General features: G+C 38.9%; 1 protein-coding gene across 2 annotated transcripts in view; it reads right to left on the bottom strand.

The window, feature by feature from the left end:
- U2SURP (U2 snRNP associated SURP domain containing) overlaps positions 1-17,213 on the bottom strand; it is a 74,950-nt gene that overhangs the window by 47,710 nt on the left and 10,027 nt on the right. For both annotated transcript variants that reach the window (XM_079766926.1, XM_079766925.1), the window contains exons 2-6: positions 12,042-12,086; positions 10,264-10,395; positions 4,830-4,928; positions 812-926; positions 276-409 (exon numbers count right to left, since the gene is read on the bottom strand). In XM_079766926.1, the coding sequence (XP_079623052.1) occupies positions 276-409; positions 812-926; positions 4,830-4,928; positions 10,264-10,395; positions 12,042-12,086 (525 nt within the window). The remainder of the gene's footprint in view (positions 1-275; positions 410-811; positions 927-4,829; positions 4,929-10,263; positions 10,396-12,041; positions 12,087-17,213) is intronic.

Below are 17,213 nucleotides of genomic sequence, written 5' to 3' on the forward strand. Positions count from 1 at the left end.
TATATTTACAACTAAACTATAGTCAACTTTTCACTTGCTTTTCAATGCTATGACTATTGTAATAGCAAATGCTCAGTACTCAAAGAGCACGAACTATTATCTACATGTCCTATTCTAAATTATTCTCTCTCATCTAGGAAGATTAAGGTCCAAAACTCAACATCTAGTCCCAAAAGAATTAAAAAGAAACCAAAGTCCTGCTTACAGTGGAAGTACTAAAAGTACTATTGACAGTGTCATCAACGTAAGTGATCACTTATTTAAGAAGGACTTACAGGTTTTTTGGTTTCTATCACAAGAAGAGATGGTGGTCTTTCATTGGATGACTGACTTGGAGGGTTTTTTTGATCTGCAAATCTTGAAGATGGCTTATAGATTTTGCCTCTTTTTTCATCTGTTTCATGTTCTTCTGAAATTTAAAATACTAAGTTTCAATATTAATTTCACATTATTTAAATTTTGTTTACTTGCTATTTGTATTTAAAAATAAAATGCTTTTAGTACTGATACATAATAGTCTCAAAAATACTAAGTTTATAATTTTATATTAAAACTGAAATATATTAATGTTTTTGCAGAGTGTTCTGCTGTCTTAAAATTTGGAAGGTAGTAAATATTTTTAAAACTTATCTGGCTCCAATTCTCATTAATCCACATTTGGCCACTTATTTTGATAATTAATATCACCACTAGAGGGTGCTGATAGAAAGGAAACATTAAATTCAAAAGCAACCAAACTTCTTTCATAATTATCTTGGTCATTCAACCAAAGCTTTTGGGTTTACACAAGGGCTATAATATTCATGCTTACCTTTAGCTGCATTAACAACACCTCCACGCACAAATGTCTTCACTTTATTACCATCACTTCCTTCAAAAGCAGCAAGAAATTCCTCATAAATCTCAGCAGCAGCCTTTTCATCCTCCTAAATACACATGAATACATTAATATAGCCTAATACAAAAAAATTATTATTGTACGTAGGCTTAAACTCATCAAGGAATAATGTAAACAAAACCTCTCCCTTTGATGGGGAAAGTAGATTAAGCAGTCTTAATAGGTAATTTAAGACATAGATATTACATATTAATTAACACTGAAACTAAGAGGCTTTGCTCTTCTACTGGTACAGTGGAACCTCAGTTCTCAAACATAATTCATTCCAAAAGATTAAGAAGTGATTTGTTCAGAAATAGAATCATTCTTTCCCATTAGAAATAATGTAAATTGAATTAATCATTTTCAGACCCTCAAATTATTCCATTTTAACCTTTCTTATACACAGTACATGTCTAATATGCTGTATAATCTACAAATAAATAATTCTTTTCTTAAATTTATCAAACAATCCCCTATTAGCCTTAAACGAAATTTTCATATATGGCTGCTACCTGCTTTTCATTTATTCAATCAACTGGTTTTCTACCTATTCAAAAGCCTGTGATAGTTGTTTTGTGAGCACTTTCACACCTTTAGCAACATTAGCACTCTTGATGGTGTCATCATGTTTTAAAATTGTGCTAATCATCAACTGATTTGGCCAGCAACAAAAGCATTCTTCCCTTTGTTGCCTGAGGGAAGCTTTCTGTTATGCTGAGGTATCAGCATGAAAGGGTTTGTCAGGTGGAAAACTGAAATTTTGGTCCACATCTTTTCTGTGAACAACTTGATTGAGAACTGAATTCTTATAGATGGGAGACATTTATGAAACGAGGTTTGACTATAATTGGTAGAAGTAGAAAAGGACCCACTAAGTAAATTTGTTTAGAGACAATTCTAAGGTCAAATTGTATGACAATTGACTTCAGAAAATATATTATTCTATTAATGTTTATATTGTTTCCAAGGCACAATGATTTAATTCAGTGGATACAAATACAAAGATTTCCTTTCCAAACCACTGAAGACAAAAATATTAGAAATTGGACCCCAAATAGCCACAGCAATCCTGATAAAGAAGAATAAAGTAGGAGGGATCTCAATACCAGATTTCAAGCTGTATTACAAAGCCACTGTTCTCAAAACTGCCTGGTACTGGCACAAAAAACAGACATACAGATCAATGGAATAGAATAGAGAATCCAGATATCGACCCAAACCACTATGCTCAATTAATATTTGACAAAGGAGGCATGAACATACAATGGTGTCAAGACAGTCTCTTCAATAAATGGTGTTGGGAAAATTGGACAGATACATGCAAAAAAATGAAACTAGATCACTAACTTACACCATACACAAAAATAAACTCAAAATGGATACAGGACTTAAACATAAGACGGGAAACCATAAAAATACTAGAGGAATCCACAGGCAGCAAAATCTCAGACATATGCCGAAAGAACTTCTTCACTGATACTGCGCCTAGGGCAATGGAAGCTAAAGAGAAAATAAACAAATGGGACTACATCAAAATAAAAAGCTTTTTCACAGCAAAAGAAACTATCAACAAAACAACAAGAAACCCCACTGCATGGGAGAACATACTTGCAAATGTTATCGCTGATAAAGGTTTAATCTCCAACATCTACAGGCAACTTATACAACTTAATAAAAGGAAGATAAATGATCCAATAAAAAAAATGGGCAACGGACCTAAATAGAATCTTTTCAAAAGAAGACAGAAGGAAGGCCAAGAGACACATGAAAACATGCTCAAAGTCACTAATTATCTGAGAGATGCAAATCAAAACGACAATGAGGTACCATCTCACACCTGTCAGAATGGCTATCATCAACAAATCAACAAACGACAAGTGTTGGCGAGGATGCGGAGAAAAAGGAACCCTCGTGCACTGCTGGTGGGAATGTAGCGTGGTGCAGCCACTGTGGAGAACAGTATGGAGTTTCCTCAAAAACCTAAAAATGGAACTCCTATTTGACCCAGTTATCCCACTTCTAGGAATATATCCTAAGAAACTGGGAATACCAATCAGAACGGATATATGCACCTCTATGTTCATAGCAGCACAATTTACAATAGCTAAGATTTGGAAACAGCCTAGGTGCCCATCAGCAGATGACTGGATCAGAAAACTATGGTACATCTACACAATGGAATACTACGCTGCCATAAAAAAGAAGGAATTCTTACCATTTGCAGCAACCTGGATGGAATTGGAGAACATTATGCTAAGTGAAATAAGCCAGTCAATGAAGGAAAAATACCACATGATCTCACTCATTTGTGGATAATAAAGAACATTATAATCTGATGAACAAAAAGATAGATACAGAGGCAGTAAAGCATCAAACAGACTGTCAAATTACAGCGGGAAGGTTAGGGAGAGATGGGGGAGATAAGAGATCAACTAAAGGACTTGAATGCATGCATATAAGAATAACCAACGGATGCAAAATATTGGGGGGTGAGGGCATGTATGGGAGTGGGGTGCGGGGGGCAATGGTAAGATATGTACACATATAATACCTTAATAAAAAAATATTAGAAATTGAAGCAGCATTATATCTAGACAGCTGGCATTAAAAAAAAAAAAGCTCAGAACCTTGACAATTTCCATTAAAACTATGCCAAATGTCCTCAAAATGTATGGATAGAAAGGCCACTGGAACAGAATAGAAAGTAGAGAAATAAATCCAACAGCATGTGCAAATTTAGTACTCAATAAAAGTGGCATCTCAAAACAGCCAAGAAGAGATGGACTTTTCAATGAATGATGGTGGGGGCTACCTTAATAGCTATTTTAAAAGAGATAAAAATGAACCAATTATTCACATTATACACAGATTTAATTTTTTTAAAAATAAAACCATGTAAGTATTAGGAAAAAATGAGGAAATTCCTTTATAAGATGGAAATGGAAAAAAAAGAACCCTAAAGGAAGGACCCATAAATCTAATTACATAATAAGTACTTTATACATGAGAAAACACTGGAAGCAAAATAAAAAGACAATCGAGGAACTGGGACAAAACACTGCACCATATATCATAGACCAAGTGTTAATGTACACAATATACAAGGTTTCTAAAAATATAGGTAACCTACTATCTTACAGAAAGATTGGTTTAGTTAGGAGCAGACCGTCACAGAAACAAACACAAGAAAAGTTGTTCAACCTTATTTATTTATACAAGAAATGCAAATTTAAAACTATACTGAAATACTATTTTCATCTAGCCAGGTTGGCAAAACAACTTTGATAACATCCTTTGTTGATAGGCTATGAGGAAACTCTCAGTAATTGCTATCAGGAAAGCAAATTGGCCCTGCCCTGAGAGAGAGCAATTTAACAATATTTAGCAGAGCTACATTTACGTGTTTACCATCAACCCAGTAATCTCACTTATAGAATATGTCCCAATGATACACTAGCAAAGAAAAAACCATATGCACATTAACTATCCATAGCAGCACTATCTGAAATGGCAAAAGACCAAAACAAATAGGATTTTCATTGAATAAACAATTGCATATCTACACAAATACTTTAAAAAAAAAAAAAAAGAAATACCTCAATATACTTGTTAGTAATCTCTGAGACATAATGTTAAGTGAAAAAAGCAAGATGAAAAAGGTAAACTATATGCTACTGTGCACCTAAGAAAGAGGAGTGGGGTACAATATACATGTACACACTTGCTTATAGAAAAGAATAGACCAGAAAGAAAACAGTGGAGGAGACAGGGATAGAAGCCGGACTCCTCTAAATAGACCTTGTGTCATAGACTTGAATTGGAGGCAGCAGCTAAGAATACCCTGGAAGTCAAAAATCTCTGAAAAACGTATCTCTACTGCCCATACACTTACTGTCCCTTTGGATACATTTATTTCCAAGGATCACTCAAAATACATTTTAAACATTACCTTTTTCTTCAATTCTTCTTGCTCCTTCTTACTTAAAGTTCGCTTAGCTGTACTCATTTTTCCAATACTGAATGCTTTAAGTTTGTTTTCTAGAAGAGGCTATGAAAAGAAAAGAAAAAGCATACCTTTACATAGTCTTAATACTATCTATAACTTAACTAATAGACCTAAACTGATAACCAAATCTTCAGAACAGACAACTTAAAAAAAAAAAATCATTGTAAAAAAAAGTTGAGAGTACACTAAGCATCAGGTACCTGCATACCTTAAAGGTTAAATCTGATGTAAATATACATTACCTTCAGCTAGCAAAGAATAGCTTCATTTGTTAGCTGAAGGTTACCAACATACAAAAGGTTTTTAAAAAAAGGCTTCGAACTCATTCAACTTGCTTGTTGGCAGCAAGAATAAAAAAGCAACCGAGGAGGGAAAGCACAGATGTTTCCCAGTAAAAGAAGCAGTATAGAAAATAGACATTTCGAATAAAGAGAAAGAGGCATACATTTCCATGGTTAAGCAGAAATTTTATAACCAACAGTTCAGGTACCACAAATTGCATCACTTCCTTGTATAATTCAGTAAATTACCTCATTCTTTTTTTTTCAATGCTTTTCTATTTTTTTTTTTTTTCACTTACAGCTTACATTCAATATTATCTTTTACTAGAGGCAAGTACACTGGTGGGGTCCCTTGGCCTGACCTGCGGGGACTGGGCCAAAACTGGTTCTCTGAAATCGCCTGAAGGGTCCTGGATTGCAAGAGGGCGGTTCTTGGGTGATGCACCCTGGAATCGGGCTCCCTCCTCTCTGGTTCTGGTGCGTCACCTGAGAACCGCAGCTGCCAAGTCACTGCAGCTCGGCAGCTCCTGTGTTGAGCGTCTGCCCCCTGGTGGTCAGTGTGCGCCATAGCTGCCAGTTGGAGCGTCTGCCCCCTGGTGGTCATTGCACGTCATAGCTACTGGTCAGACAGGCGGACGGTCGCTTAGGCTTTTATATATATAGGTTAGTTTCAGGTGTATAGTATAGCAGTATAGCAATTAATCATATACTTTACAAAGTGTTCCCCTCCCCCCTGATATTGTTAGTACCCACCTAGCACCATACATCATTATTACAGTACTAGAGGCTCAATGCACAAAATTCCTGCAAGAGTAGGCCTTCATTCCCCCAGCTGCCAGCACCGGCTTCCCTCTGGCACCCAGGACCCGGGCTTCCCTCCGGCTGCTGGCAGGCACCCGGGACCCGGGCTTCCCTCGCAGCCCTGGCTTCGTCTGGAAGGACGTCTGACGTCTGGTCTAATTAGCATATTACACTTTTATTATTATAAATTATTGACTATATTTCCTATAGTGTACTTTACATTCCCATTATTATATTACTAGAGGCCCAGTTCATGAAATTTGTGCACGGGAGGGGGGGGAGGAGAAGGTAGTGTGTCCCTCAGCCCAGCCTGCACCCTCTCACAATCCAGGACTATTGGCTCCCAACCACTTGCCTGCCTGCCTGCCTGATTGGCCCTAACCACTTCTGCCTGCCAGTCTGATCAACCCCTAACCACTCCCCAGCCAGCCTGATCAACGCCTAACCGCTCCCCTGCCGGCCTGGTCGCCCCTAACTGCCCTCCCCTGCTGGTCAGGTTGCCCCCAACTGTCCTCCCCTGCAGGCCTGTTCCCCCCTAACTGCCCTCCCTTGCAGGCCTGGTCCCTCCCAACTGCCCTCCTCTGCTGACCTGATTGCCCACAACTGCCCTCCCCTGCTGGCCATCATGTGGCAGCTATCCTGTGTCCACATGGGGACAGCCACCATTGACCACATGGGGACGGCCATATTATGTGCTGGAGTGATGGTCAATTTGCATATTTCCTCTTTATAATATAGGGCAGAAGCCCAGTGCATGAAATTTGTGCACTGCGGGTTGCCCTCCCCTGCAGCCTGGTCACCCCCTTACCACTCTGCTGCCAGCCTGATCGACGCCTAACTGCTCCCCTGCCGGCCCGGTTACCCCCAACTGCCCTCCCCTGCCGGCAAGGGTGTGAGGGTCAATTTGTATATTATCTCTTTATTAGATAGGATTACCTAATAAAAGAGTAATATGCAAATTGACCATCACTCCAACACACAAGATGGCGACCCCCATGTGGACACAAGATGGCCACCACAAGACGGCCAGCAGGGGAGGGCATTTGGGAGGGATCAGGCCTGCAGGGGAGGGCAGTTGGGGGGGACCAGGCCTGCAGGGGAAGGCAGTTGGTGGCGACCAGGCCAGCAGGAGAGGGCAATTAGGGGCGACCAGGTCGGCAGGGGAGGGCAGTTGGGGTGACCAGGCTGGCAGGGGAGGGCAGTTAGGGATGACCGGGCCGGCAGGGGAGGGCAATTAGGTGCAATCGGGCCAGCAGGGGAGCAGTTAGGCGTCGATCAGATTGGAGATGGTGCAGGCTGGGCTGAGGGACACATACACCTGCCTGCCCACCCCCGCCATGCACGAATTTCGTGCACCGGGCCTCTAGTATAAGATTAACTACCAATTTGTACTTCTAAACCCCTTCACCTTTTTCACCCAGTTCCTCAACCCTCCTCCCCTCTGGCAAGCATCAGTCTGTTCTCAGTTATCTATGAGTCTATTTTAATTATGCTTATTAACCCTTTGCACTCGCTTGCTTTTTTCTCGATTCCTTTATTCTACTCGGGATTTAATTTTTTAAATACCCCAGATTTTACAAAGCGTGGCAGTAGAATAAAAAACTGGAGTTTCTTTTCATACAAACTTATTTATTTGGATTTTTTAATATTTCAAATACATATGAGCTGCTATCGATGCTAACCGTGTCAAGTCACACTCGACATCCAAGTGCAAAAGGTTAATTTATTCTGTTCTTTAGATTCCATACAAGTGCATATGGTATTTGTCTTTCTCTGACTGACTTATTTAACTTAGCATAAAATCCTCTAGGTTCATCCACGCTGTCACAAATGATAAAATTTCATTCTTTTTTATGGCTAAGTAATATTCCCTTGTTTATATGTACTATTAATTTTTCTCCACCTGAAATCACCTCATCAACAATAGTGATGTTTATAAACATCATTTTATTTGCTTGGAATATATCATAAACAATATTTCAGGTTTTTGCACAAGTAAACATTCATCAATTACTTTTGAATGTGAGGAAATAGCTTTTTCTTCTGAAATATGGTTTGAATAAATTATAGACCTTTAGTTGTTCAGTTATTAATTTGAATGTTAGCTTATGATTCATAACTTAAAATAAATGTTTATTAAATACAACTGAAAATATTAATCTGCCATTAAATCTGAAGGTTTCCTAGCACCTACTAAAATGAGAAGTTAACCAACTGCAAAATTAGACTTTATCAATCCCAGTTAAAAAGGCTTCCCCTTGCAATATGCAAAATGAAAGAGTAATATTACCGCAAACTATTTTAAAGTTACATTCAATTCCTTTTGAAAAAAAAATAAAATAAAGCAGCTTATAACCCAAAAGTCAATATTGGATTTCAGGAACAGATTCAAGATAAATTTTTTTCTCTGAAATAGGAAGAGAAATGTTTTGCCATCATTCAGTCAACATCTTTGGTTTCAACTTAAAAAGTTTAAACAAATTATAAAATTGCATGTAAATTCAATGGAAGACATAATTTTATAAAACAAAATGTTTGGGCTCAATTTTTATTTATAGCCTAAGAGCTAAACCCAAAATGGAAATGGTTAAGGTACTTAAGGACTATTCATGCAAAGAAATACAATCATCCATTAAAAATTTTTATTTTAGCAATCAGCAGCTGTGCGTCACTGCAGGTTGCCCAGGACCAAACCAGAGAGGGTTGGACTTGCATTACCACCATTTGTCCACCATCCAGAACTGAAATATCATTGCTGACATGTGCACATAAGGAACTGTTTGACATTGAAATTGGGTCGCAAAAGAACTGTTGGCCCAGAAAGAAACTCACTACAGACTGATTCATTTGCCTTTCAGCATAACCATTATTGCTTGTCTCATTTTTGGTTCCTATAAGTGTATTTCTAGTAGCACATGATATCACTCATCTAGGGGAAACGATGAACAACATAGACTGATGAACAAGAACAGACCCAGAAAGAAGGAGGAATGGATCAGACTGTTGGGCCTCAGAGGGAGGGGAGGGGAGGGATATAGGGGAGAGATCAACCAAAGGACTTGTGTGCATGCATATGAGCCTAACCAGCGGTTAAGGACAACACGGGGGTGGGGGCATGCGTGGGGAGGGGTGTGGGATGGGAATGGGGGGATGAGGACAAATATGTGATACCTTAATCAATAAAGAAATTAAAAAAAAAAAATAGGTGGCTGGCTGGATTTGGCCCATAGTCTGTCGTTTACCGACTCTCACTCCAACCACTAAGTTTCACTGTTTCTAATATGTATATCGGAGCCTAAAATATGTCTGACCACACAACAGGAGTGGAATAAATAATATTATTGACTACAATTATAAAAATAAAAATAAATAAATAAAAAATTTTATTTTGCGAAAGTTAAAAAAATCAGAACTAAAGAGAATATTTTTAAGTGTGTTCCTGTAAAATGGATCTCAACAAAGTAAAAATATTTTTATGCTGAGAAATATTCATGGAAAACTTTTTAAGCATTACCAATGTTAATACTGGCTGGTGCTGATTATCTTCATTATTATGTTTTCCAAATTTAATCACAAGAAAACATTTAAAACTGAAAAAAGAGCACTTTCCAGACACATGCAGTAAGGAAGCTCCTTCTCTGGGTTCTCGTACTGCCCTGGACAATGCACTAACCAGTGTGAATAGCACCTGTCTGTCTTCTTCCCAAGGCAAGACTAGAAGCTCTCTGAGAGCAAGAGCCATCTATTTTTTAAACATCTGTGTATGTGACTGGCATTTGCACTTGGTTCAGTAAATGTGTGGTATAAATGGGGGGATGGGGAGGGGACAATAAATGTGACCATTTAACCATTTTACATCCAAAACACCCGTTGATTTTTAAAAGAAAATTTTAAATAAAACATACCTCACTTAAAACTAAAAAACATTTCCTTGGATGAACTTAAGTTTATTGTTAACTCAAATACAACAAAAAATGCTATTTTCAAACAGTACAAGATGAAACAAGTACAAAACCAAGATATCCAAGCACCAAATTAAAGGACAGATTAAAATCATTAACTAGCCCTGGCTGGTTTTGCTCAGTGGACAGAGCGTTGGCCAGTGGCCTGAAGGATCCCGGGTTTGATTCCAGGTTGTGGGCTTCGATCCCTGCTGGGGGGTGTGCCGGAGGCAGACTGTCAATGGTTCTCATCATTGATGTTTCTATCTCTCTCTCCCTCTCCCTTCCTCTCTGAAATCAACTTAAAAAAAAAAATTCATTAACTATACTTTATTACTTTTATCAAGAACTTACTCTTGAAGTATTCTGGTGAGGAGAATCACAAAGGCTTTCACGGGCACTTTCATTCCTATAATTATGTTTTCTTGGGCTCTTAGGTCGTGTCCGACTTGGCATATCACTTTCTGAGGGTCCAGATGCATCCATCTTTATAGGAAAAGGAAAATAAGTTTTTTCATATGTTTCAACATATATGTAGTGTTGAAAAATAGAAATAACCCCATTGTCCAAATACTGACAAATTTAATTATACACTATCAAAACACTCATCCCTTAATATCACCACTAATTTCATCAGAAAGGTCCTTAGTTATGGGGAAAGTTTTTAATGAAAGCTCAAATTTTATATCAGTAACAAATAGCTATTTACTTTTAAGTAACAGGTTCAGTTCTTTCATTTTCAAGGCAATATCTGCCAAACACCCAACCATGCTTTCTCAGTTGCTCCTTCAAATAAAAATAGTATTCCATGGGAAAAAAAAACAAAAAGCCAGTTTCATTTCTCAATTTAAAAAATCCCACAAGTATTTTTCTCTTCAAGATAAACGTTACACTTTGGTAAGTTGAACTGCCTTATAGGTACTCTCCATTTCATCGTATATGACATTAAAAAGACTCACATAAAAGGACAAAATCTAATAATAATTTTACTGCTTCATCAAAAACAGTCTTAGGAGAAACTAGCATATTTTTCTGTGCCTAAGAAAAATAATACAATGACTACTAATACATTTTGGAAACACTGCCTTAATTCGTGTTCAGGTGCCAACATTTTACCCATCAATTGTTTTTTTCACCATAAGTGCAAATGTCAACACAGTGAAAAAGGCAAATAATGTGTTAGTGTTATTATAAAATAGTTTTGAACTCACAGACCCCCTGAAAGATTCTCGACTCTCAGGGGTCTGAAGACCATACTTTGAGTATTGCTGTAATAACATGTAAAGAATGTTCATTGCAGTACTATACAAAATACCAAAACCCTTTCAACAAAAAGTATATGCCCATCAACAGAGAAATACCATAATAAATAATTGTACCTCTTCCTGTGGAACATTATGATGATCAAATTTGAGCCATTAGAAAAACTAGACTAGAGCTATGCCTGTTAACTTACAGGGATTTCAATAGGTATATTGTGCAATAAGAAAAGAATGAGAGTATATAGTGCAATGCCATAGTTAACGTACAAGTATACACCTTTATGTATGCATAGAATTTTATAAGCACAATAAAAAAAAAGGAAATATACATACTGGGTTTCTAACATGTTCTGTTCCAACTTATCTGAACAGAACAAAAAGAGAAGGGCATCTAACAAATAAGATAAAAACAAATAGGCACATCTACCTAATAAAAGAATAACATGCTAATTGACCATACCTTTGCAACGCCCATCAGCCAATCAGGAGTGAGTATGCAAATTAACCCAACAAAGATGTCAGGTTAATTTGCATACACAGGTGCTGAGCGGCCAGGGATGGGGTGGGACACTTGCGTCATCACCATGGCAACGACGCAGGCGTTCCGCACCACCCCAGCCACTCCGGGCCTCTGGGCAGCATGGGAAGGCAGAAAGGTAGCTCCGGAGCGGAAAGGCTGCTTCGGCCAGAGTGAAGGCGGTGCCGGCAGCCAGGGGAACGAAGGCCCATTCTTGCACGAATCCTCATTCGTGCATCAGGCCACTAGTACATTATAATTGTACTTATCAAGTAAAATCATAAGGGTAGGTATATAAACAAAGAGAAATTAAATTTTTAAAAAAACATACAAAAATTGCCTTTTATACTCACATGTGCCTCTGAAGATCCAGATGAATGAACATCTGATGATCTTGTCTGCAAGTATGAAAAGTAAGTCAATATTAAACAATCAGAAAATGTCTTACTATACTAACAAAACAAGTGTTTCTCATACTCAATTTTCGACTTAATTTTTCCAAATTTGTAGCAATTTCTTCTCAACTAATAAAACCAAAGGGCAATCTCTAATATGAAAAAGTTGTGATCCAAAATAAATGTGCAAGTCCATTCTTTAAAATTCAGAATGTGTATTTCCCAAAATATGACACAAATGATACATCACGGCTGTAACACTGACCTAGCAGCAACTTACTACACAGCAAAAAAACTTCTCCTCCTTTCTCCAACCACCCAAAAGTCATATAAGCAGAGTCTAATAGCAAGAAAATACACATATAAACTCTTGATATATAGCAAAAGGTACAATTCTGCAGAATAATTTTAAAGAAAAACAAAATCCTATTATCAAATCCCCACTAGGCCTCCATTTGCAGCTTTTTAAAATTCTTTACTGATTGACTGATTAGAGAGAGAGAGAAAGAGAGAGAGAGAGAGAGAGAGATCTACCTCTTTGTTATTCCACTCATTTATGCATTCACTAGTTATTTCTTGTATATGCTCTGACCGGGGAACGAACCCACAATCTTGGCATATAGGGACCATGCTCTAACCAACTAAATACCTGGTCAGGGCCCTGCAACTCGTTTTTAGGGGGCTGCTTCAACTTTGGCATGCCACTGTTGCTGACTATTGCACAAGTAGTCTTCAAGTCATGACACTTGCCAACAATATCAACTCTCAAAATTTTATCTTTTTTTCCCCCATTAATCTACAGTTTACATTCAGCAGACATTTTATTGGTTTTGTACTATTAACCCTTTGCACTCGCTTGCTTTTTTCTCGATTCCTTTATTCTAATGCTAACCGTGTCGAGTCACACTCGACATCCGAGTGCAAAAGGTTAAAGACAAAAAAGCCAAGCTGCAAGACTATTTAAATAAGATTCATACGGATCCACACAATACTACTTTATTTATCTTATCTAAACATAAGGCTAAGAACAGCAGGTCATATTTTCATACTGAATCAGTTTATTGCTCTGAACTCTACTTTACTGGGTCCTAGTCAAAATCAGCCCAAAACAACCAACCATGGAGATACTTCCTACCTCTGTTCTTTCTATCCATCACTTTTCTTTTTCCAACTTTTATTGTGATCCTCCTCATTTACTTTCTTCTCCCAGCTAACCTTTCTTAAATGGCAAGATGGTATGGAAGAAGCAATTTTTTACATTTAAACTAGAGGCCCGGTGCATGAAATTCGTGCATGGGTAGCAGGTCCCCTCAGCCCAGCCTGCACCCTCTCCAATCCGGGACCCCTTGGGGGATGTCCGACTGCCGGTTTAGGCCCAATCACACAGGCTGTATATATTTTCTTTAGTTGGTTTCTAGGTGTTTTGTATTTTTGTTACTATTATGATTAGGATATTATTTTTATTACTTAGCAGATTAATAAATACAGCTATACTGGAAGGCAGTTGATTTTTTCCCCCCAGACCATTCAGTCTTTTGACTGAACATTTTTCTTTTCTAAGAGGAATTATTTATTTCCTTGGATTTTCTCAATGTCTGCAAATGGGCACATTTCAAATTGTTTTTGAAAGTGTGTTTCGCAGTTAATCTATATATATAAAAGCCTAAGCGACCGTTGCAACCGAAACAACCGAACAGGCTGCGTAGGGTGACCAGGCCGGCAGGGGGGCTAGTGAGGGATGACCAAACAACTGAGCAGGATCAGGCCTAAACCGGCAGTCAGACATCCCTCTCAAAATCCGGGACCACTGGATCCTAACTGCTCACATGCCTGCCTGCCTGATCACCCCTAACTGCTCCTCTGCTGGCCTGGTCGCCACTAACTGCCCCCCCACCCCCGGCCGCCAGCCAGGTCGCCCCTCACTGCCCATCTCTGCTGGCCTGGTCGCCCCCAACTGCGCCCCTGCCGGCCTAGTCGCCCCACGCAGCCTGCTGCTCAGTCGTTTGGTCATCCCTCACTAACCCCCTGCTGGCCTGATCGCCCCACGCAGCCTGCTGCTCAGTCATTTGGTCGTCCCTCACTAACCCCCCTGCCGGCCTGGTCACCCCACGCAGCCTGTTCAGTCATCCATTCGGTTGTTTCAGTTGCTTAGGCTTATATATATATATAGATTAACTCTGTGAAACACACTTTCAAAAACAATTTGAAATGTGCCCATTTGCAGACATTGAGAAAATCCAAGAAAATAAATAATTCCTCTTAGAAAAGAAAAACGTTCAGTCAAGACTGAATGGTCTGGGGGAAAAAAATCAACTGCCTTCCAGTATAGCCGTATTTATTAATCTGCTCAGTAATAAAAATAATATCCTAAGCATAATAGTAACAAAAACATAAAACACCTAGAAACCAACTAAAGAAAATGTATACAGCCTGTGTGAAAACACAAACTTTACAGAAGGACTCAGTTATTCAAGTCACCTTTTGAAAAGACTCATCAAATTCCTGCATGAGAAAACTCATTAAGAAAATGTCCATTATACGCAAATTTATTCACATTTCTAACACAATTTCATTCAACAGCTCAAAATCCCAAAGGGAAATCTTTGCAAGGGGGCAAGGGGATTGCCAAAAATAAGAATAAGCATACAGAGGGTCGGACCTGCAATACCACCATTTGTCCACCATCCAGAACTGAAATATCATTGCTGTTATGAACACATTAACAACTGTTGGACATAGAAACCGGGACTCAAAAGAACGGTTGGCCCAGAAAGAAACTCACTATAGACTGATTCATTTGCCTCTCAGCATAACTATTATTGCTTGTCTCATTTTCGGTTCCTATAAGTGTATTCCTAGTATCACATGAGCTCACTCATCTAGGGGAAAAGATGATCAACATAGACTGAAGAACAAGAACAGCATTGATCAGACTGTCAGACCTCAGAGGGAAGGTAGGGGAGGGTGGGGACAAGGGAGATAGATCAACCAAAGGACTTGTGTGCTTGCATATGAGCCTAACCAGTGATCACGGACAACAGGGGGAGGAGGGCTTGCGTGTGGGGGGGTTTGGGAAGGGAACGGGGGGAGGGGGTTGATGACAAATATGTGATACCTTAATCAATAAAGAAATTTTTTTAAAAAAAAAAAGAATAAGCATACAAGAGTACCTAAGAATGTGCTAGCATGTCTTTAATTTTCTATGCCACCACATCCAAATCATTTCTAAGATTTAAAAATAACAGCCTGGCTTAAGAAGAGCCATTAGCTGATGTCAATTACCCGAAGATGGCACTGATCATATTTAGTGCAAACCAGACATTTAAGACAAGTTAAATTCAAATAGTAGTTAATAGGATTTTTAAAAGAATAGCCAACTTCTTAAGCTAGTGGTCCAGGTAAACTTTAAATATAATGCTACTTCAAAAGTTGAGCTTCTCCCTCTTCTTAACCTAGAACTGAAGCATATTATTTGTCTTGGGCTTGGGTTTTTATTTTCTCTTGAACCTAAAAACAACAAGTTAATGCTTAAAGATCTTCTGAAGTTACAGAACAATTCCTCATCCAAATGAAAATACCCAAAAGCAAGGGCAGAATAAGGGAGTTTTGAGGAAATAAAGATGCAGATAAAGAGGAACTTATCAAGGGACAGTACAGATGTGGAGAAGGACAGCAAGAAAATCCAAAAGGAAAAAGGATCATTCTGATGGTTGCTGAGAATACAAGATAAAGGTGAGGCCAACTATACTCATGCCATATGACCCTGTATCTTGGTGACTGAGAATAAAAACTTTTTTTTCTTCCTAGCTGCTCCTATTTTACTTTAAGTGAAAGGCCTCCACACCTGAGTTTTCAAATTAGCAAGCCATCCACAGTAACACCCCTCCAGCGCTGCCATTCTGCCTAGTCAGCTCTCCATTCCCATTTCTATCTCCCAGATGACTTTGTCCTCTCATCCTCTAAAGCATCCACTTACATCTCCCCCAAGTTTAACAATCTCTCTCACAGGAAGCAAATCAACACCTTTATTGTACTGAGATGACTGCCAATTCCTGATCTTAACCTCGGTCCCCTCATAGGTTCCAGTCTGTTCTCAAACTGCTCCCTGGATCGTCATTCTCAAATCCAATAGATGTGAAATAACTCACAAACTATCTTATCCTCTGGATCTTACTTCCAACATTAGGTGGTAACTCACAATAACTCATAATCTGGAAATAGTAAAATGTTAAAAGCGCAAATTCTGGAATCAGATTTACCAGATCTGTAGCCTTGGGACTAGTTCCTTCATGGGTAAAGCTGAATAGCACCTGCCTCCGAAATAATGTGAAGGATAAATACAAGTGAAGCACTCAGTGTTTGGTAAGTAATCAATAAGTGTTAGCCAGCAGCAGCATAATAACAGGGTCATCCTGGACTCCTTCCTTATCCCCTATAACCAACTGAGTCAAATTCTGTTCATCCTGCCTCTAATATAGCTCTTCTACAAAGACACCTTTCCTTGCTAAAGACCACCATTGTGGTTCAAATCTCCCCTTTATTCAACCATTTACTGGGCAACCATCTACTGGTACTATGCCTTGCATTATAGATATAAAGTAAAGTAAGGCATAGCTCCTGTAATTAGGAGCTAATAAAAGAGACAAGTGAAAATGTGGCTATGCCACAAGAGCAGAGGCAAATCTTAATGGGAGTGAGGAAGATGTCAGGAAGAGCTTCCCAGAAACAATCTGAGGTGAGATTTTTGAAGCAATCCTTAATATCAGGACTGCAATAATCTTCAAATTGGTCCTCCTCACTTCCAAATCTTTCCTAAACTATGCCCCCAAAATGGCTTTTAAATTGTATTCTGTAGCATTCAAAGCCCTCCACAATTTAGCTAAAACGTAACCTTTCCATCTCAGCTCCTTTTATGTCATACCAGAGGCCCAGTGCACAAAATTCGTGCACGGGGGGGGGGAGGGTAAGGGGGGGAGTATCCCTCAGCCCAGCCTGCACCCTCTCCAATCTGGGACCCCTCAAGGGATGGGGCTTGAACAGACAGTCGGACATCCCTCTCACAATCCAGGACTGCTGGCTCCCAACTGCTTGCCTGCCTGCCTTTCTGATTGTCCCTAACCACTTCTGCCT

The sequence above is a fragment of the Cnephaeus nilssonii genome (genome assembly GCF_951640355.1).
Source record: "Cnephaeus nilssonii genome assembly, chromosome: 3".
NCBI classification, from domain to species: domain Eukaryota; kingdom Metazoa; phylum Chordata; class Mammalia; order Chiroptera; family Vespertilionidae; genus Cnephaeus; species Cnephaeus nilssonii.